The sequence below is a fragment of the Octopus bimaculoides genome, chromosome 3 (genome assembly GCF_001194135.2).
Source record: "Octopus bimaculoides isolate UCB-OBI-ISO-001 chromosome 3, ASM119413v2, whole genome shotgun sequence".
NCBI lineage: Eukaryota > Metazoa > Mollusca > Cephalopoda > Octopoda > Octopodidae > Octopus > Octopus bimaculoides.
In genome coordinates, this window is record NC_068983.1 from 104,292,560 (window position 1) to 104,320,437 (window position 27,878).

The 27,878-nt window shown below is 35.3% G+C and overlaps 2 protein-coding genes across 5 annotated transcripts in view; one reads left to right on the top strand and one right to left on the bottom strand.

Moving 5' to 3' along the window:
• Positions 1–9,581: 9,581 nt before the first annotated feature.
• LOC106882668 (histidine protein methyltransferase 1 homolog) lies at positions 9,582–25,532 on the bottom strand. 3 transcript variants are annotated; one of them, XM_014933426.2, is made up of 9 exons: positions 25,376–25,532; positions 25,035–25,099; positions 22,833–23,010; positions 21,232–21,314; positions 20,920–20,994; positions 16,885–17,024; positions 15,081–15,179; positions 14,152–14,267; positions 9,591–10,897 (listed from the first exon to the last, which is right to left on the bottom strand). In XM_014933426.2, the coding sequence occupies exons 1-9, from the start codon at positions 25,458–25,460 to the stop codon at positions 10,854–10,856; spliced, it is 885 nt and encodes a 294-aa protein (XP_014788912.1). In that variant the 5' UTR covers positions 25,461–25,532; the 3' UTR covers positions 9,591–10,853. The 3 variants fall into 3 exon arrangements, with proteins under 3 accessions (XP_014788913.1, XP_014788912.1, XP_052822365.1); XM_014933427.2 differs by lacking the exons at positions 25,035–25,099; positions 25,376–25,532 and adding an exon at positions 23,143–23,500 and having other exon boundaries at positions 9,582–10,897; XM_052966405.1 differs by lacking the exons at positions 9,591–10,897; positions 14,152–14,267; positions 15,081–15,179 and adding an exon at positions 15,211–15,411.
• Positions 25,533–25,561: 29 nt separating this feature from the next.
• Positions 25,562–27,878, top strand: part of LOC106882667 (general transcription factor 3C polypeptide 4) — a 31,697-nt gene continuing 29,380 nt past the window's right edge. Inside the window, exons 1-2 of one of the 2 annotated variants that reach the window (XM_052966401.1) lie at positions 25,616–25,743; positions 26,717–26,833. In XM_052966401.1, coding sequence (XP_052822361.1) covers positions 26,759–26,833 — 75 coding nt within the window. In that variant the 5' untranslated portion in view covers positions 25,616–25,743; positions 26,717–26,758. Of the gene's footprint in view, positions 25,744–26,716; positions 26,834–27,878 lie in introns of both variants that reach the window. The other variant, XM_052966400.1, reaches the window with a different exon arrangement.

The window sequence follows — 27,878 nt, forward strand, 5'->3', positions numbered from 1 at the left end:
AAAATTATTATATATATATATATATATATACATACATACATATACATACATATAAATTCACAAGTGCAAGAAAAAAAGGAAAAGAAGAGGGAAGAAATGTGTGATATTCTATTTTATTTTTATGTTTATTCAAAGATATGCAAAAAAACCTTCAACTTTTTTGTAAGCTGTCACACTTCTGTCAAACTTCACAAAATTTTATCCATGACTTTGCCAACTGACTTTTAATTTATAATTTTAAATACATGTCCAGAAAAAATTTATTGTTATTGTTTGTGTATTTCTGAAGATATTGCAAGCTCTACTTATTCAATTTTTTTCATATAATTTTCTTCCTATAATATTGGATGCTTTGTGTGGCTTACTTTATAATATTTGCTGTTTTGTACTTTATAGAATATGTATAATTGATCCTAAAAAAGCTACACCTCACTGAATGATATCACCTAAAAAAGATGTACTTTAACTTAATTTATTTACAATTTAATATTCTATTTTAATTTATTTTATTCAATTATTATTTTCATTAATGGACGCGTGATTTCATTTTTCAATACTATCATTCACTTACTTGTATATATTCAACACATTGTTTTTTTCCTATGAGTTTATCTATATACGAGGGGAAGTAAAAAGTTATCCACACTTTCGCTATAACATATCCCTGTCACTGTCACACCGCCCTCTGCGCATGTGCGCCTATAGTATATATGTATATAAATATATATACATGTGTGTGTGTATGCGTGTGTGTGTGTGTGTGTGTGTGTGTGTGTATTTATAGAGTTTGCTTCCCAACCACATGGTTCAGGATTCAGTCCCACTACATGATACCTTCAACAAGTGTCTTCTACTATAGTCCCTGGATGGCTGAAGCTTTACAGCACACACACACAAATGCATATAAAAAGGAAAACTATAATTGTCACTAAATATGACTAGGGTGTTAGAACACAAGTCTTGTATATATATATATATATATATATTACATGGAAAAATGCGAGCATGAAAAGTAATATTCTTAAGATTATAAACCTGGGAAAGTACAGGACAAGTTATTACACCTGTAAAAGTATAGGACAAGCTATTACTTCTAGTAAAGTAAAGAATAAGAAACTTTTTACTTAAAATATTGCAGCAAAGAATGCCAGTTTTTCAAATTTATCACTCTTTAGAGTTCTCATATTTTAAATTTATTGTACAAAACTGTTCAGCTAATTTGTAAGTTTGTCTAATTAGTCATTTTTTTCTGTATTTAAGGTAGTAAATTAGCTAAATTCTAATTAAATAAGTATAATGTTATTTGTAAACTATAATAAATTAATTTTTAATATTCAAATTTTTAATTTTAGCTGCAATATTTTAAGTAAAAAGTTTCTTATTCTTTACTTTACTAGAAGCAATAGCTTGTCCTATACTTTTACAAATGTAATAACTTGTCCTGTACTTTACCAGGTTTATAATCTTAAGAATATTACTTTTTAAGCTCGCACTTTTCCATGTAATCCATAATTTTTCCAGGCATTGCTGTTATAAGATAATTAATAATGTGTCAATTAATCATTTAAGATTTTACCTTATAAAATACTGAAAGATAATATTAAAATTTTTCCATGTAAGTGATGATAATATTTCAATTTTTTTCATGTTTAATTTAAATGTATGTTGTGATTTAATTATTTGATATTACCCATCCACACCAAATTAATGGCAGAGATTTTTACCTGTTGTTGGTTGCACCATGGCTCACCAAAAGTTACAAACAACAAGACCCCAAAACCATCAGTTACCAGGCTCACCTTAAGTAACCTAATTTGCAATAAAAATGACTATAATATATAAATGTTTCTGTCAGCTTGTTGCCTTAGAAAGTGAACATTGATTTTAGAAATATATTCTTTATTCTTATAGCTGAAGCATTACTCCCTTACTCACTGACAGGAAATTTTATAACATTTTACCTCATGACTCTTTTTCAACTAAATTTTGTTCAATGTGACTAGGGATTCTGAATTCCTCATACATTTTTCTATCATTTAAGCCTAAGAAAGGTATACTTTTAATCTAAAATTAAAAAGTTTATGTTAATTGAAGGTGAATAGGTGCCTTACTGCCCCACTTCTGATCACAAATATTTTGATGTAACTTTTTTTCTACTGAACCAAATCTCAAACTATTTATGCCAAAGTGTCACTTTAAAACTGTTAACAGTTTGCAATTTAGTTGAGAACTGAATTAGTGGTGAAGCTTGGAAGCTACTGCAATTGACGAAATGGTGGACTTAAGAATATATTCAACCACTACTGTGGTTGAATGATACATATGATAAGCTTCTCTCAGTTTCTGTCATATATATATATATATATATATATATATACATACATACATACACACACACACACACACACACACACACACACAGACACACACATATACTCATACATACATATATAACAATATGAATATTTATATTTTTTGTGGTGGATGTTAATATTCCTACAAGATGTTGTGGGTGAGGTTGGATTTTACCTAGAAATTTATATATACTAGATATTTATTTTCCTAATTATTTGAATTATTTTCATACCCTACTGTCATATTTGTGTGTGTCTGTGTATAACTATTAAAATTTCATTCTTATTTTCCAGACCTACATTAAGTTCAATATTTCATTACATTACAAATTAAACATTTACAAAGAAAATATTGGCCAATCACGTATCTGTGAGTTCAAATTGTAAGGACAAAACAATATTTTTGTTCTTTTTTTTTTTTTCTAGTGGACTTTTTTGAAGATATAAATTACTCAAGGTTCAAGCAGGCGACATGGTATAGACAGTATTTGAAAACAGGATGCAGAATGGTGGAACTAGAGGATGTGGAATGGTGTCAGCTGTTTTCTATTTAAAAAGTAGAAAGGAAATAGGGATATAATGTAACATTTGAGAACCACTTCCCCAGTTGGACATTTGGATAGCAAATAATCTTTGTTTCAAATTTGACGTTGCTATTATCTTCATTTTTGCCGTCATCATCATTACATTTTTTTTTTTCTCATGCTTGTGTTATTTAGACAGAACTAACTGCCAACTCATATTTGTTTCATAACTAGACTGATACTTTGATATTCTATGCACCAGAGTGTCTATAAGTGAGGTGAATCTTTTACAGCTGATATTATTTCAGTTATTTTTTTATTTACTTATTGTTAATGTTGAGTACAATGAGCGTTTTTAAGCATAGTCGTTTTTGTTTGTTTTGTTTTCTATCATGTTCCAAGTTTCAGTCATTAGACTGTAGCCAAGTCAAAGCATTGTTTTCAAGGATTTAGAGAATCATATCACCCCTAGTACTTATTTAATTCTCATTCTTATTTTATAGATTATTAACTTATCACTAAGTTATGTGCTGATATAAAGAGACCTAAATCATCTCTCTCTCTCTCTCTTTCACACACACACACACACACCAGCAGACATACACACTAACATGTACCTAATCTTTATCTATGATGGACGTCTGCACAGATTCCATTTTCCAAATTCCATGCAAAAAGTATTCACCAAATTGAGACTGCAATAGCAGTCATCTGTAGAAGGTACCACACAGCACAGCAGAACCAACCTGGTATCTCTTAGCTACAAAATAAACTTCTTAACCACACAGCTATGCCTTCATCTATATCCAACTTTCTGGCATGGATTGGATCTTTCATCAAATTTTATAATTACTGGAATTGTTGGAGGAATACTTTACAGTGGGACAGCCTTCCTAACATCAGCCAGTCTGCATGTAAGAGAGCAAATAATATTTATTGATTGATAGATTGACTGAGTCAGATACAGTAATTTACTTTGAATATATATTTGTAACCAGTAGCCTGAAATCTTGACTATTCTGTATAGTTTTATATCATACATCATATTCTATGTCTAATAAATATTTGCATTAGACACAAGTATGTGCCTTACATATGTACTACATACAAAAGTCCTACTAAAACTCTCTGTACAGTCTACAATATATTTGGAAACATTCATTTATCAGTAAACTAAGAATGATGGGAAAAGGAGATAAATGTTCTGTAGCTTGAGTGCATAATTAAAACACAATTTCCTATAAAATACTTCTGAGTGTCTCTACTTTATGCCTGCAGTGGGGGGAAAGAGGAAGTATGAAGAAAGTATAAGACTGAGAGCCAGCTTTTCTCCTTTCCAACAAAACAGTAGCTTTGATGAAAATTTATAAAATTGTAAAACAATATTCCAGAATTTTGCTCTCACTGAGACTAAGTAAGAGATATGGAAACGCTACTATGAGAAGCTACTGAATGTGGAGAATGCATGGGGTGGGGGCAGTGTTTACTTATGCAGACTCAACAGAAGAACTGGCCATCCAAGTTGACAACAATACTGTAAATGGAAGAATAAGGCCAAATGAAAGTACGGAAAGCAGCTGGACCATCAGAGATAATTGCCAACAAGCTTAAAATATCCTGTGAATATGGTATAGGATAACTACTTAAGGAGTTAATACACGAAGGTGTCAGCTTCAATGAAAAGCATTGCACTGTCATCAAAAACTGCAACAAGAGCAAAAGAGATGCACTAGAGAGAAGAGAGAAGAAACAACAGAGGCATCGAATTATTAGACCAGCTTATGAAAGCTATTCTGAGGATAATTGCAAAACTTAGGCACAGTATTAGCCTAAATGAGATTTGGTCCAGCTTTGTCTCAAGAAGAGGCACCATAGAGGCCATTTTCTTTGTGATTCAACCACAAGAGAAATACATGACTAGGAATAAGCACCTATTCCAAGTGTTTGTTGATCTGGAGAAGACCTTTGACAGGGTCCCTTGCACTGTGATTTAGTGGTCCTTAAGGAAACTAGAAATATATGAAGGGTTTGAGAAGGTCATACAATCTATGTATGAAAGGGCATACAGCAATGTGAGAAACAGCAAGAAGTAATAAATTTAGTGAGCAGGACATATTAATTCTGTCTCCATTTTATTTATTATATTCCTTAAATTCATAGTAGGGGAACTTAAGACTGGCTCTTCAGTGTTTTGATGGCATAGCTCTTATAACAGAATCAGTACAAGAATTGAAATTCCAGATATATAAACAAAAATCTGGAACTGAAGACTCTTAAAATAAACTTTGTAAAATCAAAAATTTTAGCAAGAAGTTTTAGCAGTAAGTGCTAAGAGTGCTCAGGAAATCAATTCCCTTAATTGCCCAGATAGCTTCCAAGAAGTAGTTGACAGTTTTTGCTTTTAGGTGACCCAGTTAACAGTGGGGATGGATGTTCCAAACGTTTGGTAGTTAGAATGTGTTGGAGAAAGTTCAGGGGGCTTTTGTCTCTACTGGCAATAAAGGGCTTATCCCTCATGATCAAGAGCAGATTGTATGATGCTCGTGTGTAAAGTATGTTGTTGCATGACAGCAGTATGTAGGCCTTGATTGCAGAAGATATGCAAAGGCTAGCAAGAAATGAAGCAAGCATGCTTTACTGGATAAACCTTGTTAGAATCCATGAATGACAAAGTATAAATGTATGAAGAGATAGCTGAGTTGAAGAGAAATCAGATGTAGCATGCAAAACAGGAGACTGTGCTGGCATGGGCATGTGATGCAAATGAAAAATGATGCTATAGGAAAGTGGTTATACACCATTAGGTGTACACCCGCTTTCCTATATTAAATTCTAAATAATAACGGAACGCAGAACTCTGAACTATCAACACAACAATATTTATTTACCGAGGAAATAGGCTTGGTTGCTGAGACGTTGGAATGTTGTTGTGAGCTGTCCCCAGAGTTGGAATGCTGGAGAGACAGCTTGACCCGTCCATGCTCATGGCCGGCCGACCGAGAAAGAGAATGAAAAGAGCGGGAACGTTTAGATGTTGAATTCCACGCATGCGCATGGGACTCTTCCTGTGTTCATTCCGGAACACAGTAATGGCGACTGTATTTTGACGCCAAATGACGTCACTACAATGCAAATGAAGAATTGCTTTAGCAAATGTTGAACACTCAAAGTGAACGGTATGTTTGGAAGAGGGAGACTGAGGAAGTCTTGGGATGAGATAGTAAGAGTGATCTCAAAATGTTAAATCTAATGAAGATGACAGAAGACCATGTCGACTGGTGATATGCAGTGCTGTGGAAGGCCCAACTGCCCAAGCAAGCTTCATGCACATTCTTTACTAAATTGCTTTGTGCACATATCCCCACTATCTATTGCCCTTTCTATATCTTCCTACTATCTATTCTCTTAAGTGCTGTGCCTATTATGTACCCTCTTGTCTCTTCTATTTACCATGTCATGCCATCAATAACTGAGAGAAAAGTATTCAATTTGTACATATTGAATATTTCCCTTCCTCTTACTTCCTGCTACCCTCCTACCTCTTTCTTCCTGAAACATAACACTTGAGTGGGAAGGGATTGCACTCTGGCAACATTTACCCACCCTCCCTGACTCTCTTGAGACCACGTTCTCTTGAATACATTACCATGAAGATATGCCCTGGCTTCTTATCATCTTATCTCTCTCCATGCACCTCTCTACCCATCTATGTATAATGTGGGAGGTAGCACTGAATCTCCTCCTACTCAACCCTCTTCCTCTTCGCCACCCTTACCACTGATCTCTCTCACTAATTTCTTAACACTACTTTTACTTTTCCATAATCCTGTTACCCACTTCCATCTTATATTTCCTTCATTCACCACTCATGTGTGATGTAAAGTAGCACATTATACACTGGCGGATAAATTGATACCTACTCTGCCTACCCAACTATCACTAAAACTCATTCACACTACATTTCTATTTACCTCCCTTTACTTCTTTCCCTAACACTGTTTATATTAGTCTCTCTGCTACCACCATCTCCCAACAACAAGCCTGTATAATTCCTGTAAGAACAGTCCAATGAACATTCCCACCCATACTGACATAGCTAAAGGACCAATCCACTCCATCACTAGGTCCATCTATACAACCCACCCCATTACCATTATGTCCCTACTTCTCCTTCACACTAATCACTAACATTATTCTTCCCCTTTCCTTGTCTCAGTTACTTTCACCCCAACACTATTCCCTCTGTATTCACCAATACTTTTATCATCATCCACAATAAATCTATTCTATCCTTTACAAGGGGAGCCCTATTTCACTTTGTAAGCTGCAAGGCAACACCCAGCAGTGCTGGTGTTACAAAAAACACCCAATATTTTCTGTGATTGGTAATTGATTCAAACTGATAACACAGGGCTTGAGAGGGTTTCTTAGTCTTGCTAACAGCAAGGTGACCACTATAGTTCAGGTGCCATGAAAAAACTGCATCCTGTACACTCTGTAAAGGGGTTAGTTCTAGTAAGGACATGAAGCTGTAATAACCACAACCAAAACGTGAGACACTGTATCCTGTTGAGCCATCTACTCATACCCACATGAAAAACAGCAAAGATGGGCACTGTTAATTGAAAAGTTAACTTCAATAACCATGAATCAGTTAATTCTTTAAAAATGTAACATAAGTTATTGGTAAACCGTTAACATTAATTTTTATTCTAGAAAAAACAAAAAATCAGTTTTTGCTTTCAAACCACCTAAAAACACATTTAAAAAGTGCCAACTGAAGTTGACTCGGAGTTAATGGAAGTTAATTAATCCAATAGATTTCCAAAGTTAACTTAAAAGTTAAATCGTTGACAAAAATGTTAACCTCATTAATTAATGATTAAGTTTGGAAAACACACAAAATCATTATCATTTAATGTCCGTTCTCAAGGCCAGGGTCTGTACCAAATTCCATAGTCTGTTTTGGCTTGGTTCTTACAGCTGGATACCCTTCCTAACACTCTAGAGTGTACTGGGTGCTTTTTACATGGCTCCAGCACCCACAAGGTCAGCATGAATTTTATCAGATATGTATCAATTAATCATGGTTTTACTCTTTATTTATTCACATTGGCAAATGGTATAGCAATGGTCTTGTTAAAGTAGCGCACCTTGTATAAAAACAGTTTATATCCAAAATAGAAAAAAATGCTGCTAAAATATTGAGAACGAATAGATGTTATTACTTGAATTTTTGCTATTCTGCATGCACCTCATAAAAAATATTCCTAACATTAAGAGGTATTAATTCAAAGACAAGGGAAAAGATTTATAATTTGATTATTCATTAGGGTCAGAGATGTGTTACAAATTTATTAACTAGGTGTTGGACAAGTGACTGAGTTCCTTTCATGTGCTGGGCCTAACGGAAGCAATGACCAAGACCTTTGGCATTATGTCATGCTTGAGAAAAAAACCCACCAAGCCAAACAAAATCGCAGTCATGGTAGATACTGATGTCACGCAAACTGGCACCCGTGCTGGTGGCACGTAAAAGCACCCTGGTGTCACGCAAACGTCCATAACCCAGTTAATAAATTTGTATTAATCTCGGATGCCAAATCATACTGAAGTCTAGTGCAGCCTTCCAGCGAGCCAGCCCAGTCAAACCATCCAACCCATGCCAGCATGCACAATGGACATTAAATGATGATAATGACACACACACACAAGCCTAACTAAAAAATATAAACAATTCGTATATTTTTTAAAATCTAATAATTTCTTTAAAAATTGAAAGATTTGTTAGCTCTTGTTTTTTGGTGTACGTTTTATCAGAGATACAGGGTAATATTCAAGGGGAGCAACTAGTATGACATTTCATAGTTACCTTCCTTGACTTACACTGCATTAATTCGCCGATGAATTAGTATTTTCCTTTCAAAGATACATCACATATCTGCTCACATAACAAGTTTTGCTTATTTTACCATCGTATTATATATTTATTAAATATCAATGTCTTTCATCGTATATCTTCGCCCTTGTCACTTCTGTTTCAAACAAACAAAACTCGAAAATTAAAAAAATTCTTTCAGCAATTTTTTTTAATGCAATATAATTTTTTAAGTTATAACCACTTCTCAGGAAATTTTAAAGTAAAAAGATAGAATTTCAATATTAATTAGTTTTAAAAGCTTTATTTTTACAAGAAATTGTAAAGGGAAGATTGATATCTGCCTTTATTTAAAAATTGTTAAAGCAAGTATTTTTACAACCTTTTCTGTCTGTGCTCAGTAATGTACCTTACTTATAGGTACAAAATGACTGAAGTTTAAAACAGTAACTCAAGACTTCAATTACACTGTAACTGTTAATGTTTTGATAAAATGTTTGCATCTTTAAGTGTGAAATGGAAATTCAGTAATGTCAGTCACAGCATTACAAAAGAAAAATAGGTGATAAAAATTACTGCTTAAATAATTCAACAAAGGGAGATCTGAAGTGATGTAAAATATTTTAACATAGCTTGTATTTATCAATCAATGTCATCAATGTTGATAAAAAATATTAATGATATACATTGAGTATATTGTATAAAGCAAGCTTTAACAAATAACCTGAATATTTTGAAGGAAATTAATTTCTTAAATATAGTTTAACCATTTTTTCATAGGAAGAATTATATTAAATTAGCTTCAATAAAAAAGATTCAGAGCTTTATTATCTCTCATGATTTAAAGATTTAAAATATGAACTACATTGTCTTTATCAAGCAGAATGTATTTTTCAATGGGGAAAACGGTGTTGTGACTATTTTAATCCAAATATATTACTGGTTCTTGCATTATTATTATCAGTAGAAGTAAGGCAGTGAGCTGGTAGAATTGTTAGCACATGGAGCAAAATGCTTAGCAGCATTTTGTCCACCTTTACATTCAGAGTTCAAATCCTGCCAAAGTCGACTTCACCTTTCATCCTTTCTGAGTCAATAAAACAAATACCAGTTGAGGACTTAGGTTGATATAATCAACTATCCCCTCCTCTGAAATTGATGGCTTTGAGCCAAAACTTGAAACTATTATTATCAGTAGAGGTGATTAAAGAAAACCAAACATCATCATTTTAACATCCACTTTTCCATGCTTGCATGGGTCAGAGTAAGTTGAGTGACAATTTCAACAACCAGATACCATTCAGCATTAACAGCTAAAGATCCAACTGTGCCTTTTGTGATTTTATCATTTGGTCTGATTTAATATTTTGATGATACTGCATATCAATTAAAAATCACCAAACCATCCAAATGGTAGAAACAGACTTTAGTTAACACCATTACTAATTACTACTTCAATTTTTGCTGCATTCACATCATTTCACTCAAGCCCAGTTTTCCAAGTCCTTATTACCTTGAATTTTTTAAGTAGTGCAGCCCACCTGATATCTCATTCAAATTGCTTCTCAAAAATGGTCACCCATACCTAGTGTAAATTAAAGCCATCATGTATAATAAGGTTTTGATGATATAGATGTGAATTTTAAAATTCATCAATATGTAGGTGCAGGTGTGGTTATGTGGTAAGAAGCTTGCTTCCCATCAATATGGTCCTAAGTTCAGTCCCACTGCGTGGTATCTTGAGTAGATGTCTTCTATAGTGTTGAACTGATCAAAGCCTTGAGTGGATTTGGTAGATGGAAACTGAAAGAAGTCCATTGTATGTGTGTGTGTCTTTGTGTCTGTGTTTGTCCCCTACCACTGCTTGACAACCAGTAACTTAGTGGTTCAGCAAAATAGATTGATAGAATAAATACCAGGCTTTAAAAAAATGTAAGTACTGGGGTCGAAATTCATTCAACTAAGAAAATTCTTCAAGGCAGTGTCCCAGCATGACCACAGTCTTATGACTGATGAAGAGTAAAAGATTTCAATTACTCATCATTCCTTCTTTTAAAACATAACAAACAACTTTTTAGAATTATAGCTTTAATACAATTAAGTTTTCTTTCGCTGAGCACAGATGATTTCACGGGAGAGCCCTGAAAACAAAAGAATTCAATATGAAACATTTAAAGAGATTTAGCTGATCAGATTGAACCTTTAATAATAATAATGAAATTATTGTATACAGTGCTCAGGTGCACTACAACTTATCAAAAGTGCGCATAAAGCATATGCAGTATTGTACAAATGTCTGGAAAATGAACAGTGTGTAAGTCAGATACATGCTTGCGTGTGTATGGAGGGGAGAAAATCAGGTGTAGTGTTGGCGAATCTCAGGAAGCATGGAAGTTTTGAAGGATGCAGTGCTCCGACAACTAACAACTGATGCCGGCAGTTTGTTCCAAACTTCAGCAACTCTTAGCATGAAAAAGTGTTTCCAAAAGTCATGGGAGCTGTGCTGTTTTCTGACTTTGTAAACATGTCCACGAGTGTTAGACAGGTGGAATTTGAAAAGGTGCTCAGAGTTATTGTTACTAAGATGGTTAATAATTTTATGGGCGTCTGCCAAGTCAGCTGCCAGACGTCGGAGTTTCAATGTACCCATACCCAGGGAAGTAAGGCGTTCAGAATATGGCAAATGCCTGATGGAGGGTATTCTCTTGGTTGCACGTTGCTCAACGGTTTCCAGACGATTAATATCCTGGGCAAGATAGGGGTTCCAGACCGGAGACGCAAATTCCAGGTGAGGCCACACCACAGCTATATAAAGACTCAGATAGATAGCCAGAGAGCGGCTCACAAAGGACTTGGTAAGTGATGCCAAGACACCCTCAGCCTTCTTGGCAATTTTAGCAATGTGTTTTGTCCAATGCAAATTGCTGTCAACAATAATGCCCAGGTCACGTTCGCAAGAAGACTTTTTGAGATTAGTGTTGTGGAGGGAGTAAGTAGACACTGGGTTTTTCCTCCCAATTGAACCACAAAACCTTCACGAAAGAAAGGGATAACTTTTAAAATGGCAACTAAGGTCCAATAATAACAATGCAATCCTGAAGTAAAAGAGTTGGTATTTAAAAAAAAATTGCATATTTATATGACCAAATAAATAAGATAGTAAAGGCCAGAGGAAGAGAAGGTTTTGGGCAAAAATTTCCATTTGGTATTTTGTTTCCCTAACATTTATCTTTGAGCTACTGCTCAAGCAATGCAAATAGCAGGGTGAATAAAGGTTCATTAAAAGTTCTGCCCAATACTGATTTTGCTAAATATTTTAAGTAAATATTGACTAGTTAGTGCAATATATCAAATGATTTGAATCAAGAACAATAGGATTTAGCTATGAATAAAACAACATTTAAACATAAGATACTGATTTCAAATTTTAACACAAGGCCAGCAATTTGGGGGGGGATAGGGTAAGTCAATTACATCAACCCTAAAGTTCAACTGGTACTTATTTTACCAACCCCAAAACGATGAAAAACAGTCTACCTTGAAAGAATTTGAATGTAGAATGTGAAGATAAATGAAATGCTGCTAAGCATTTTGTCCAGCATGCTAATGATTTTGCCAGCTTGCCACCCTAATTAAACATAAGATACTATTTTCAAAGTTCAGAAAGCTCCTACCTCTACTGGTGACAAAGGGCCTCTTGCTCAGAGTGAAAGGTAGATTGTATGATGCATGTGTGTGAACTGCCATGCTACATGGCAGTGAAACATGGGCCATGACTGTTGAAGACATGTGTAGGCTTGAAAGAAATGAAGCTAGTATGATCTGCTGGATGTGTAATGTCAGTGTGCACACACTACAGAGTGTAAGCACCCTGAGAGAAATGTTGGACATAAGAAGCATCAGATGTGGTGTGCAAGAGAGACGACTGCACTGGTATGGTCATGTGCTGCATATGGATGAGGAGAGCTGTGTGAAGAAATGTCACTCTCTAACAGTGGAAGACATGGGAAGAGGTGGTGAAGCATGACCTTCGAACATTGGGCTGCACAGAGGCAATAACGAAAGATCGAGACCTCTGGAGATATATGCTGTAATTGAGAAGACACAGAAAGTAAAGGGAGATCATAGCTGTAGCCTACACCAGTGTCGCATAACCAGCCCATTTAAAAAGTATCTTTGAATCGTCAGGTGACATTCTGTGCTTCAAATCAAATCACAATCAAATGGAATTGTAGTTGTGGCCGATGCCAATGCTGTCTGACTGGCTCACGTGCTGGTGGCACATAATAAGCACCATGCATGCATGGGTCATTGCCAGTGCCATCTGACTGGTTCCCCGTGCCAGTGGCACGTAAAAAGCACCTTCTCAACATGGTCGATGCCAGCCTCCCCGCCCTGACTGGCTCCTGTGCCGGTAGCACGTAAAAAGCACCATCCAAACGTGGCCGATGCCAGTGCTGCCTGACTGGCTCCCATACTGGTGACACATAAAAAGCACCCACTACACTCTCAGAGTGGTTGGCGTTAGGAAGGGCATCCAGCTGTAGAAACACTGCCAGATCAGATTGGAGCCTGGTGCAGCCTCCTGGCTTGCCAGTCCCCAGTTAAACTGTCCAACCCATGCCAGCATGGAAAACAGACGTTAAACGATGATGATGATGATGATAGTTTCTGAGTTCTTATATTATTTATTGAGAAATGTCAGAAACTCTTCCTGCAACAGTCATTGATTTGTACATCTGGTATCCAATGTTTGTTATGTAACCTCAGTCATTTCTGTCTGAGCAAACCTACATGTTTTAAGAACTAAATATTAGGTCAGTATTTCTACACAAATATTAGGTCAGTATTTCTACACAAAGCCAAACAATGAAGTTTGTTTTAAATGAAATTTTTAATGAAAATTACATAGTCATACATTTATGTATTTGTTTTGCAAAATTCTTGATAATTGTGTTGAAACAGATATTGTTGCACTTGGAGATGGTCTTTTTTTTTTTGCTGATTAAGCACATGCACTATTTAAAAATAATATGAATAAAAACTAAAGTGAAGATCAAATAAATAGTACATGTGTTTAATTAGCAAACAAAAAAAAAATTAATATTTCCTAAGTATAACACTACATAGTAATAATTACAAATGAATGATCAGAAATGAATATCAATTAAGTGACTAACAGTTTTTGATTTAAAATCTTAATAAACCTAAATATATGGCAATGTCTTTTAACTTATCAATGAAACATTTAACAAAAGGCATCCCAATAACTAGAAAAGATCATGAAGGTTAACTAAGATACTTGCTTGAATGTAAACATTCCGATTGTGAAAACTGTTATTACATTGGAAATACACAAATACTTTACAAACACTTTGTATTATACTTTACTCACCATCAGCTTTTGTCCAGCAAACAGAGGATGTAAAACGGCCATCCTCTTTCAGTGATTCTTCAAACTGTCTAGTTCCACCTCCAACACCAAAATAGTAGTTTTTGGCAGCGATTAGACTTGAGAGTTAGTTAAGAATTAATATCATTCATTTGTTTAATGTCCATTTTCCCATGCTAGCATGAGTTGGATGAATGCTTATTACTGAAGCATTATTTTATTGTCCTTCCTGTCACTAACCCATAAATATTTTTCAAGTAGTACAGCACTACATGATGTTTTGTTAACAAGAAATGTCAACATGTCATCATTTCATATAAATGATTTCATGCAAAGATATGGAATATAACTGTTCACACAGACACACACATACATTTATGCTCAGAATGATGAGATGGGTGGTGGAAAATTTCATTTTCCACTAACCATTATGATTTTATATAAATCTTTTATATTTGTGCAACCAAATGTATTGATTGATGTAACATCTCCACTAATTATCAACATGATTGGAACTGATTAATAAATGTAAATTCATCACCTGCATTTATTTGTTTACATTTATTACCTGTGATGGATGCACCATTCTGTTAATCAATACATATCCTTGGATGTACAGTTTGTATGGAGCGTCTCTTTTGAAATAACTAACTACTAATTTTAATTTTCCTTCATTTACATTCAGTTTGCTTGAATTTTCCATGAGGTACTTGCTACTCACAAGTATTGGCTGACTTGAGGCTTCTGTAAAAGACATTTACATATAAGGTGCCAAGGAATGAGACAGAACTATATGGTTACAGAGTAAATTCTGTGTCCACACAACCATACATGCACTTCTTTATATCATATCACATAATACTATATTGCACTGATGATGATGATGATGGTGGTAGCCATGATGGCGTTGATTAGAAGAAAACAAAGGATACATGTAACCATTTTCTTTTAGTAAGAAATCAAATATGTTGATCAGTTTCTGGTAATTTTTGGTGTTGTAAATTGTTTCTGCAGTCAATATTATGTCAAACCTACAACAAAAGAAATATTCTTTTCTACTCTAGGCACAAGGCCCGAAATTTGGGGGGGGGGGGTCCAGTCGATTAGATCGGTCCCCAGTGCGTAACTGGTACTTAATTTATCGACCCCAAAAGGATGAAAGGCAAAGTCGACCTTGGCGGAATCTGAACTCAGAACATAATGACAGACAAAAGACCACTAAGTATTTTGCCCAGTGTGCTAACATCTCTGCCAGCTTGCAGCCTACAACAAAAGAAATATTAAAGAAAAAAATGTTTAACCCTTTTCTTACTATTTTCTGTTGAACTACACTGCGTTTGTGTCAATTAATTTTGAAAATAAGAAAGAATTTAGTAAAATGTCTTGAACATTATTAATATGATAATTGGAACATGAATTAACATGGAATTTTAATGGGAAGCGTTTTAATTTAGATTACTTTATATAGGAAGTTTGTATTTTAGAAGCAGGGGAAGTCTTGGGCAGATTGGTATCAAAAGGGTTAAGTAAAAGATTGGGTTTACTTTCAGTACCCTCCTTAAGCATTTTATTAACAGTAGGGTATATGACAGTTTTTGTTCTTTTTTGTAAACAGTCTCTTTCTATGTTTCTGTATCTTCAAATGTTATTGCCAATCCAAAACTTTCCAAGACCAAGGTCTGATAACTTGTTATTGTTTAGCCCCTGGGTCACTCATGGTCAAACAGCCCTAGGAGCAAAAAGCATTGCACTCATAGCCCTTACATGTTTTTGTATACCCAAGAATACATTTTCCAACATATCCTTCCTGCTTTTTTTTTAACATGATATAGCATGATACTGGGCTTCTATCTCTAGCAGATGGAGTAATCACTGACTACAGTGGTAAGGGCTGTGCCTGTTACTTCAAACCAACAAGACCACAGGTGCTGGCAATATCCCTTCTGCTATTCACCAAACTTTCTCTTTCTCTCTCTGTATATATTTATCTATCTGTGAAGGCACATGGCTCTCTGGTTAGCATGTCAGGCTCACAATCATGAGGTAGTGAGTTCAGTTCCTGCATGAGGCTGTGTGTTCTGTTCTTGAGCAAGACACTTTATTTCATGTTGCTCCAGTTCACTCAGCTGTAGAAATGAGTTGCAATATCATTGGTGCTAAGCTGTATCAGCCTTTCCTTTGGATAACATCAGTGACATGGGGAGGGGAGGCTGGTATGCGTGGGCGACTTCTGGTCTTCCGTAAACAACCTTGCCCAGACTTGTGCCTCTGAGGAGAACTTTCTAGATGCAATTCCATGGTTATTCATGACCAAAGGGAATCTTTACCCTTTTTTTTTTAATCTATCTATCTGGATCTTTCTTACTTTTTGGGAACACTACTACAGGGAGTCATATTTCCAGTAAATGCAATCCCTCATGTTCTGCTAACTATCAACCTATTTCTCTCACTTCCATGTCCCTGGTTTGAAGATAACTTCCTCCCTTTCTCCCACTAGTCACAAAACCTTCCTCTGACTAAACCACTAAAAAAGTTATTGCAGTAAAAAATAGTGGGCTAACACTTTGAAATTCAAGAGTTCTAAACAGTACCAATGGTAAGATGTGAACTGTAAATCCATACATGAGACAATTATTCTAACAACTTAGTTAGCTACAAAACATGAAATGTTTAATAAAAGTTCCAAAATGGTAACAGGTACTGTATTGGGAAAGGGACATCTGTACCTTTACTTACTTCTGCAGAGAAATGGTAGAATGAGTAACAGCTTGTGGAAGGCTACCCCAGCCTCCACTAAAAAGATAACATCTTTCTCTTTCTTCATAGCAATTGAGCAAAATGTTTGGAAGCGTTAATTTGGTGAGCACTTCACTGTTCTGTAAAATAAATTGATATTTTTATACTTTTGATATATTTTAAATAAAATTTTTATTTTTTTTTATTTTGTTTTAACCCTTTAACATTTAATCCAACCATATCTAGCCCAAATATTCTACTTGTTTTATGTTAAAAGTGACCAGATCCAATCTCTCACTTCTACTCTAAAATGTCATTCTAAAAATATACAAACACACCACTGAAATCTTGAAGTTACAAGATAATGCATGATTAATTCAAGACAATGTGAATAAATAAACAATTCATTTGAAAAAGAAATCAGAATGCTAAAGGATTAAACTGCAAATGTAAAAATCTTCACACTGAAATATATGTATGCCAGTTTAAATGTATGTTAATGTGTGTGTGTTTGTTTAATGTACTCATTATATACTGTTTCATCTTAGCTTCACATGGTGTATATAGTGTAATGTATAGTATGCATTGTACCTAATAACAGTAATATTCAGTAATCCAGTATATCTCATACTGACCTATCACAATAGTATGTCATGCAGTGCTAAAAGTCACATTGACCTGCCCTGGGAGTAGACGTCATACAATGTTATAAGTCATGTTGAGCTATCCAAACAAGATGTTTCTTATGATATGATGTCATATATCTTAAATATGCCACATCTCTTTTGTTTAGGTTCAATTTATAAACACCTAGTATGCTACTGGTATTTTTATCAGAAATGTGAAAACTGAACTAACTACTGTAAATCACCAAATCTGATCCTTTCTCATCAGCAATACTACCAGTGTCTTGCATTCACTGATAATAACCAGATAAATAAACTGTATGTTTTATATATAGGCCTACAGTGATAGGTATAACATGATTCTACTATTTCATTCAATAAAAGTTAATTTGATAAATTTTATAGTTTATTTCAGGCAGACACTGGAAAAAGATTTTAAACTATATTAAAAATTGTTTAACAGATTCTGTTTATTAAACAAACATATTCAAAGAGAAAATCAACAAAAATTTTGTCATGGACACATTTTGAATTTTTTTTTTCTAATTTAAATTATGTATGTGATGAAATTAAAAGCAAAAGATTACATTTCTTAAATACACACACACACATTTGGTTTTTCTTGATATATTTAGAACTTCACTTTGAAGCATGATCTCAAAATGTAATGACAAGGAACCAGGATGTCTGGTGACATGAGATTCTTGGAAGACCCATACAAACTAAATTCTGGAAGCGCTATGTGTATGTATACATACATAAATTAGGGCCCTTTGCCCAATGTCTCCCTCAAGACACCCCCACCACACATCATCTCTCTAACTGCAGTATTTTCTTGATACCACTAATCTTCTTCAATCCCCAGAATCATTTCATTTGATATACATCCCTCATCTTTAATACTGTCCTCTTTCCCACACTATTTTTACACTTCCTTCCCCCTGCCTGAGTCACCAAATCATCTCACCTTCTCCACCACCATACATTTCTCACTCCCCCCACGCACTATACCAGCCTCTCTCCCATACCCACTTTCACAACTACCCCACCCCAAACCATGTCATATCTCTCTCTCTCTCTCTCATACTTCCTTTGTCTATTGTACCATCATTACTATTATTCTACTACACTTCACACCCATGCATCATTAGTCACCCTCCACTCTTTATCAACCATTCACTGCATCCATCTCTCATCCCTTCCAAGTTTCTACAGTTGTCACCTACTTTTCCCTACCTACCCCACTTAACATCCACTCAACACTTGTTCTTCATTCATTATATTCAACCCTTCAACCATTCTCCTCCCTCATTCCCCCATACACCCTTGCAACCTTTATCCACCCACACTCCCATTTCTCCTGCCTTTATTCACACCTACTTAGCTTGTACCTTGAGGGTCCACACAGACACCCCATTACTGTTATTTTTATCACTTCCTCACTGCATTCTGATTAATCCCCCACACCCTCTATATTGAATGGGAGCAGCCATGTAGTCCCTCCACAACAAGAAACTTATTCACCTCTGACCCCTTCCCTCATACTTTAATCCCTCATCTCCTAGCATAAAACTGCTTCTCTCAGGATTCATAGCTATGCAAGCTGTATGGCACCCTCTCTAGTCCTGGCATTATTCAAAAAACATTAAGCATACAAACTGTAAAATAGCTGACATTAGCTAAGTGCATCCAGCCACAAAAACCAAGCCAAAGTAGGTAAGTAAAGTAAAGTTACCTTCTCAGGTCATACCAACTGATAAGGGCCAATTTCCCAGTTTCATAATGTATATATTCTACACCTGGATGGAACGCCAGTCCATCATAGGAATAGTCATTTTTGCCAGCTGAGTGGACCGGAGCAATGGGATATGAAGTATTTTGCTCAAGAATACAATGCATTGCCTGGTCCAGGAATCAAAACCATAATTTTATGATCATGAGTCCAGCATCCTAACTACTAAGCTATGCACCTCCACAAGCCAAAGTAGACAGTAAATACAAGGTTTTTACCAGTTCAAATAAACTTGGGGTATATTTGAACCCATAAGAAAGTCATTCACTGTGCTTTGTCATGGAGAAAATTTCTCGCTGTAGACAAATGGTGTAAGTACACCTAAAATTAGCTCTCAGCACCACCTACCTGCAAGAAAGCTATAAAGTGAACAGCTTTCTTATGGGTTCGAATATACCCCATGTATATTAGAACTGGTAATAGCCTTGTATTTATATATAACACTGCTTAGTGTTGCCATCCTGTAAAGCATAGTGGAGCACAATGCAATCCTTCAGTCCAGCCATCTAGCCCATGGAACATGAACGTATGATGATGATGATGATGACGACGACTTAAAACATCTCATCTTGTGCTGCATCGTCACGACCACTGCAATGTCCACAGTGATTATGAATCTGAAACAATCAACCAAAGAAAGATAAACACCCTGTCTACTATGAAAGAATAAATACATGCTATGCTTGAGAAGACCCATCAAGACAAGTGATACCGGTGTCGGTGTCACATAACTGGCATGTAAATAGCATCTTTTGAGCAGTGGGCCTCATAGAGGCAAAGGCAAATGACTGGGATCTTTGGCAATAAGCCATGCTTGAGCAGAAGACCCATCAAACCAAGTAAAATCATAGTTGTGACAGATATTAGTGTCACATAACTGGCACCTGTGCTGGTGGCACATAAAAGCACCCAATACTCTCACGGACTGGTTGGCATTAGGAAGGGCAGCCAGCCATAGAAACCACTCCAACTCAGACTGGAGTCTAGTGCATCCCCTCAGCTCACCAGTCCTGGTCAAACTGTCCAATCAATGCCAGCATGGACAATGGACGTTAAACGATGATGATGATGAAGCTACAATTACATTATGCCATTGATTGACCAGTTAACAGAATGTGACCCAGTATGTTATGTCACATTTTCCTTTTGTAACAACATGTAACTTACTACAAGTCTGAGTTAAAGGCAGTTAGAACCTACCATTCTTTTATCTTTTACTTGTTTCATTCATTAGAAGGTGACCATGCTGGGGCACCACCTTCAAGAATTTTAGTCTGACCTAACGACCCCAGTACTTATTATTTTTTGGTAAAGCCCGGTACTTATTCTAACAATCTTTTTTCTTGAACTGCTAAGTTACAGGGACATAAACACACCAACATCAGTAGTCAAGCAACGGGAGGGGGGAAAATACATGCACTAAGACACACACACACACATACATATACGATGAGCTTTTTTCAGTTTACGTCTACCAAATCTGCTCACAAGGCTTTGATCAGAACACACTTGCCTTAGGTGTCAGTCCCGCTTTTGGTTATATTATTATATGTAGTGCTAATATTGTTACAAATAACACAAATAAAAAGAAATCATACATATAATACAAATACTTACAAAATCTTGGAAGAGTACAGTGCTAGCACCTTTTTTCAGTGCACACAGTCCTGGTAATCCTGCACCACAACCAATCTGTGAAGAAATGTTTACAGTTAGATTTTAGTTACATTCATAGATTCCACTTTTTAATCTGTGTCCTATGATGAAATGTTGTAAATGTATTATTGTGGAATGCACTGAGTAGACAGTTTATTGAATGAACTACTCAAACGTACACACAGCAAAATCAACACAAGAATTCATTACCGATATATATATATATATTTGTGATAAGTGGGGATTAACTTTAATGCATAAAATAATACCTACCTCAGCTACTGATGATCCAGAAAGCGTTTCATTACTTATATATTTTGTAAGATCTATGCTGCATTCCCAAATCTGAAGTCCACCTAAATTGAAAAAAAAGTTCTATGTATTTGTGAGCAAGCAATCACACACAAACACACACATACATACACAGAGGCACAAGAGTAGCTGTGTGGTAAGAAGTTTGCTTCCCAATCTCTGGGTTCAGTCCCACTGTGTGGTACCTTTGACAAGTATCTTCTACTATAGCCTTGGGCCAACCAAAACTTTGTGAGTGGATTTGGTAAATGGAACCTGAAAGAAGCCCATTATGTACATGTGTGTGTGTGTGCAAGCATGTATGGTGGGGTCATTGGGTCTGTGTTTGTCCACCACCACCACTTGACAACCAGTGTTGATGTGTTTATGTCCCCATAATTTAGTGGTTCAGCAAAAAAGACCAATAGAATATGTGCCAGGCTTAAAAAAGAAATATTGGGATTGATTCATTTGACTAAAAATTCTCCAAGGTGGTACCCCAGTATGACTACAGTTTAATGACTGGAACAAGATAAAAGATATATACATATACATATATATATAGGAAGGACATACATTTACTAGCATGGAAAAACAGATATAAAAATGAATGAATGACAGGCATGGCTTATAAGCGTGCACATGAATGCATGATTAAGATTTCTTCACTGCATGGTATCTTGTGTGTCTTCTATTGCCCTAGGCCAAATGAAGCCTTGTAAGTGGATTTAGTAATGGATTCATAAAAGTTAAAATGTCTGCCAATTTGCAAATTGCTACCACTGTGTGTATGGCTTTTTATTACATTGAATTTTGCTCCAATGTAATAGTGTCATCTCTTTTGCAGCAGAAGCATTTGAGGTACAAACATTTTACCTTTATCCCCTACATTTGTTAAGGGCAAAATATATAACAACAAGGAAAATAGTTGTATTTGAAAATACCCAAAGAACTGCAGTTGATTATGCCCATAATGACAGCCAAAAAAAAAAAAAAAACTAACTGATGATGAGTTATCAGAGCACAAGACATTTTTAGGTTTTGTTTCAAGCATCAAATCATATCAAACCATTTGAATTTAGTCTCAAAATAAATTTTTTAAATGGTTTAATCCTATAATTCATATATTCAAATATGCACATCTCTCTCACTGCTGGTCTCTCTTGATACCACTTTATTTTTCTTGCTGCCTGAAACCATTTCACTTGATAGACATTCTACATCCATTAATATCATTCTCTCTGCTCATGTTACACTGATCATTGCCACTGAACCATCAAATTCTCTCTCCTTATGCACTATGCAAAGTACATTAGTGACAATGAAATAGAAATTATATCTTTCAGTTCTTAATCTTATGATACCACGTCCCAAAACATTGATGAATGGCTGTGGCTAGAAAATGTAACTGAATATTTCATTAGCTATCTATACACCATGTTTACACAAGCAGAGCTATCTGTGGCAACTCAACAATATTTTAAACAATTTCATATAATCTTAGTCAAGTTGTCAATTTTTTTAATGACTTGAAAATGCACTTCCTCGATGCTAAAAAAATATGAACAAAAAAAAATACTTACCTTCATATTTATTTGGAATCAGATCACTCTGGTTATGTAAAGCTTCTTTTAAGGGTGTGATTTCAGAATTTTCACTATTCTCTTTTAAAATAATTTCTATATGTTTTGGACTGATGCTCATAAGTGTTGAAGTTTCATTGAAATCGTACGCAATTGTATTTGGATTTTTACATGGTGTCTAAAAAAAGAAAAATTAATTATAACAGTGAGAGAGAAAATGGAGATCTTAGTAACAGATTAAAAGTGATTCGGAATTTATATACAGCAAGGATACAATTCATTTGGCTACTATAATAATACCAGTCTGTACCCTCTCCCACATATCTGAACGACAGTGATAGCTTTATTTCATCTCCGATTTCTCTACGCGTCCTGATAAAGGGATCCTAACACCAAAATATCAAAATACAAAGTAAAACGGATCTATTTTAAATAAAATAGATCCAGTAAAACTCCAACTGTTGTCTTGTCTTCACTTTTGCATTTCATTTCGCATTCTTTGAGCCTTAATAAGTTTTTGTCATTAATGAAGTCTCACATAATTTCTATTTCTTGCATTTAAACAGAACATATAAACAACAGCGAGACATAGACACTGAGTGTAAAAGATCTGTCAAGTTTGATATTTTTGCTGTGTAAAGTAACTCGCATCAAAGTTGAGTACAAATCAACCAATGGTTGCAAGGGAGACAACTGCATTGGTATAGATGTGATTTAAAATGGATATTGAATTGCTAGTCGAAAGTGTCATTTACAGACCGCATAAGATACTAATGAAAAGTAACGAGATCACCCAATCTTAAGCTGCCAGGCCTCACAAATGATATGATGCAGGTCAGATATAAAAAATCATGCTAATACGGAAAAATGCATGTTAGAACATTGATGAACATATTCTCGTACTTGTTTCAGTCATTAGACTGCGCTCATGCTGGAGCACCGCCTTGAAGAATTTTAGTATAATGAATTGACCCCAATACTTTTTTTTTTAATTTTTTAAGCCTGGTACTTATTCTATCGGCCTTTTTTTTGCCGAACAGCGATGTTAAGAGGACGTAAACATACCGACACAAGTTGTCAAGCGGTGGTGGGAGACAAACACATACACATATCGGTGGCGTATGGTAGTTGCTGTACTGGGTGTGCTGCCACACCCAATGCTACTAAATTTCGAGGAGGGGTATAACAAAAATTTTTCATTAAGATTTATGATTGAATTAATGAGAATTTGCCATTTTTGATGGGTGCGCAGTGCACACTTAGCACACCTGGAATATACGCCGCTTATATATATGTATATAAGATGGGTTTCTTTCAGTTTCCATCTACTGAATCCACTCCCAAGGCTTTGGTTGGCCCGAGGCTATAGTAGAAGACACTTGCCCAAGGTGTCACGCACTGGGGCTGAACCCGGTACCATGTCGTTGGGATGCAAGCTTCTTACCAAACTTCGCTGCAAGTTTGGTGGGATGCAAGCTTCTTACCAAACTTCGCTGCAAGTTTATTTCTGGAATGAAATGTACTGAAGCATCTTTAAAAATAACAACATTGTAGATTAAAGATTGCGTATGAATTAGTTTTGGTAGAGCAACAAAAATATGGAAGATCAAGAGGTTCTACGTGATAGGGTGAGATAGATCTGAAGTTAACAGTATAAGCATATAAAATCAAATGAAACAAGAAAATGTGTAGTCTATAGATATTTAGAAATTGTGGCAAATACTGAAAAGTAGACTAAAACAAAAATAAAATTACGGAGGTGTGGCTGCGTAGTAAAAAGCTTGGTTCCCAACCACATGGTTCCAGGTTCAATCCCACTTGGGCAAGTGTCTTCTATTATAGCCTCAAGCCGACCAAAGCTTTGTGAGTGGATTTGCTAGACGGAAACTGAAAGAAGCTCATCGTGTATATATATATATATATATATATATATATATATATATATATATATTGTGTGTGAGTGTTTGTCCCCACACCCCACCATGACCTCTTGACAACCGGTGTTGGTGTGTTTACTTTCACGTAACTTAACGGTTCGGCGGCAAAAGAGACCGATAGAATAAGTACTAGGTTTTAAAAATAAGTCCTATGGTCGATTTGTTTGACTAAAAATCAAAAACCTTCAAGGCGGTGCTCCAACATGGCCGCCATCAAATGACTAAAACAAGTAAAAGAATCAATATCTTTTTTTTTTTTTTTTACCAGATGTTTCCAATCCAATTTCATTTCAATAGCAGGTATTTCTTCTTCATCTTGATCAGGTGATTCTGAAATAAATTTTAAAATATTTGAATTTATTGAGATATAAAGTGAGAACATATTTGTATAAAATTATCTCTGAGATCAACAACAGTACAGAGGTGTGATAACATTATGTAGACAGTACATTGTGGAGATCAACTTTCATCAAAGAACTAAAACACTTTCTAGCAGGTAGCGCGACTTCGTAAAAGTTTCCTAGTTGATTTGAGTAGGATCTGAAGCAAAACTTGTGTGTATGGGGAATTATTTACATAAAAGTCTCTAATAAACAACCGAATTACCTTTTTCCGTTGAAACACTACCAGTTTTTCCATGCTGATTTTCATTATCAGCTTCAGGATTCGGGAAATTGAAACAAAACGACATAGAATGTATTAGATATATTCCACTGGCACAAACAAAACATTAAGCACGTGTAAAGGCACCGGTAACTACTCATTAAAACGCCTCTTTCTATTGGTTAACTTGCGTAAGTCGACCAATCAGAGATATTGTTCTAATCATCTTTAGTTGGTTAAAAATGGCGAAGCAAAGTGATGGATCTTCTATTGTGTGGGCTTTTAAAACTAATGTAACTTGTAAAAATGGACTAACTTGGTCCGATGACAATCGGATTGCTATGTGTGCTGATGATGGTGTATTCATAATTGTAAGAATCTTACAATTTTATTCTATTCTTCACAGCCAATCAGATGAAATGCCTGTCTTAGTATACTAATTCGTCTGTGTATATATATTATTTTTATATGCTAGTTTAAAATACCTGGGGTTTTTTTTCCAAGCTTATAATTTATATTCTAGAAAATATTTAATTACTCAGTGTACTTCTATGCTCCTCTTCACGCAGAGAATTTTTATTTAATTTCAATAATACCTAAATATTGCTTTCTAAGCATGTCAACTCCCTGTTTATAATGAACGTTATTATGTAGAAAATGCTTGCTATATCCATGATATTATTTTGTTAGTAATTATAATTATAAAAATTCTAATTTTTATTCATTCCTGAGCATAGAATATCTTGTACTTTTTTTGTTTTGTTTTATTTCCAATTGCAAACGTAAAGCATAAAGGACTACTTGGGCTTCATTTCATAATCAGTATTTCTTATGTTATAGTTTTTAATGTTTCATTTCCTATCTCTGATCTATTATGGTATATAACAAGCAATAATGATATTCTTATAATTTTTATAAAAGTAATAAAGAGTTTAAAAAAATAACCTGCTATGAAATATTAATGCAGAAAATGGCTCCTCCCACTTTAAGACTGATTAACAAGTGATTCTTTTTATGGCGTTTGAGATTTAGGTTCCGCTTTGTTAAATGACACTGAAAATGGTTTTTCATTATTAAATATTCCAGTTTATTACAGAACATGTTTAAATCCAGTTATTTTTCCCCATTCAGATGATTTCTCTTGTCTTTCTTACCACTTCTTAATTGATGCCACACTTGCTTGTTGGCCACACAGCTTTATTTACTGTCTAGATTTTCAATGTATATATTGTAAATAACAATTTTTTTTATTGGTTTCTTAAAAGGAAAATTTAATGTGTCTTCCTCTAGAATGTTAGCATTCAACGTAAATTGTTTTGTTTTTTTTTCCAAACATGACACAAGAATGGCTTTAATTTTGTTGAGTGAACTCCAACTTTGAAGAGAATGAGTTGGATCGACTGCGACCATGCTGGAGCACCGCCTTTTAGTCGAACAAATCGCCCCCAGGACTTATTCTTTGTAAGCCTAGTACTTATTTTAACGAATTCTTTTGCCGAAACACTAAGCTACGGGGACGTAAACACACCAACATTGGTGTCAAGCGATGGTGGAGGGTGAGAGACAAACACAGACACACACATAAATTTCTTTCAGTTTCCGTCTACCAAATCCACTCACAAGGCTTTGGTTGGCCCGAGGCTATAGTGGCCAAAGTGTCACACGCTGTGGGACTGAACCCGGAACCATATGGTTGGGAAGCAAGCTTCTTACCACACAGCCATTATTTATCGATTGTTACATTTTTAAAATACATACGACTGCTTTTGAAGGGAAACAACTCGTAAGTCTATTATTGTAAATAAGTTTAAATTTGTGTAGATGTTGATACGTTCGGAGAATGCATGAAACATTAACAAGTGAATGGAACCGTTTTTTCTAGTTAGTGTTTTGGTACATCAACCTACCATACTAACTGTGTTTGGTAGTGCAAGTGTTTCACAGCCAAGTGGCTGACTGAAACCATCCTCTTTGTTACATCCCTCCGCATTACAGTTCGGGCAAAAAACACAAATGCATAGAGAAAATCCTACCTCTCCTAACTGGATAGCTTTTACTAAACCCTGTTAACTCCCGCAAGACCACCATCTGAAACTCAGAAAAAGTATCTGTGCGTCACATAACCCACAAGAACTCACACTTTCTAAACTGCAGCCAAGCCCTTTGGCCATTTGCCAAATGAATTCTTTCAATTTTGAAGAATCCTCACTCTCTTCATTTCTCAACTATAATGACTCTACAAAAGTACTTGACAGAAAAATCTACACATTTGTCGTCTTCTTTGCATCCAACTCTACATTACTCTAGGTAAATCTCCAAAACTAGCCTCTCCAGTCCACCAGAATCACTACCACATACATTTGCACAAATGTCAAAACACTTATAATTACTTCAAACCAACAAGACCACAGGTCCTGACAGTATCTCCTCTGTTAACTTTGAACCATGAATACCAGAGTTAGCCCTTACTTTCACCAAACTCTCTCTCACTCTCTCTCTCTCTCTC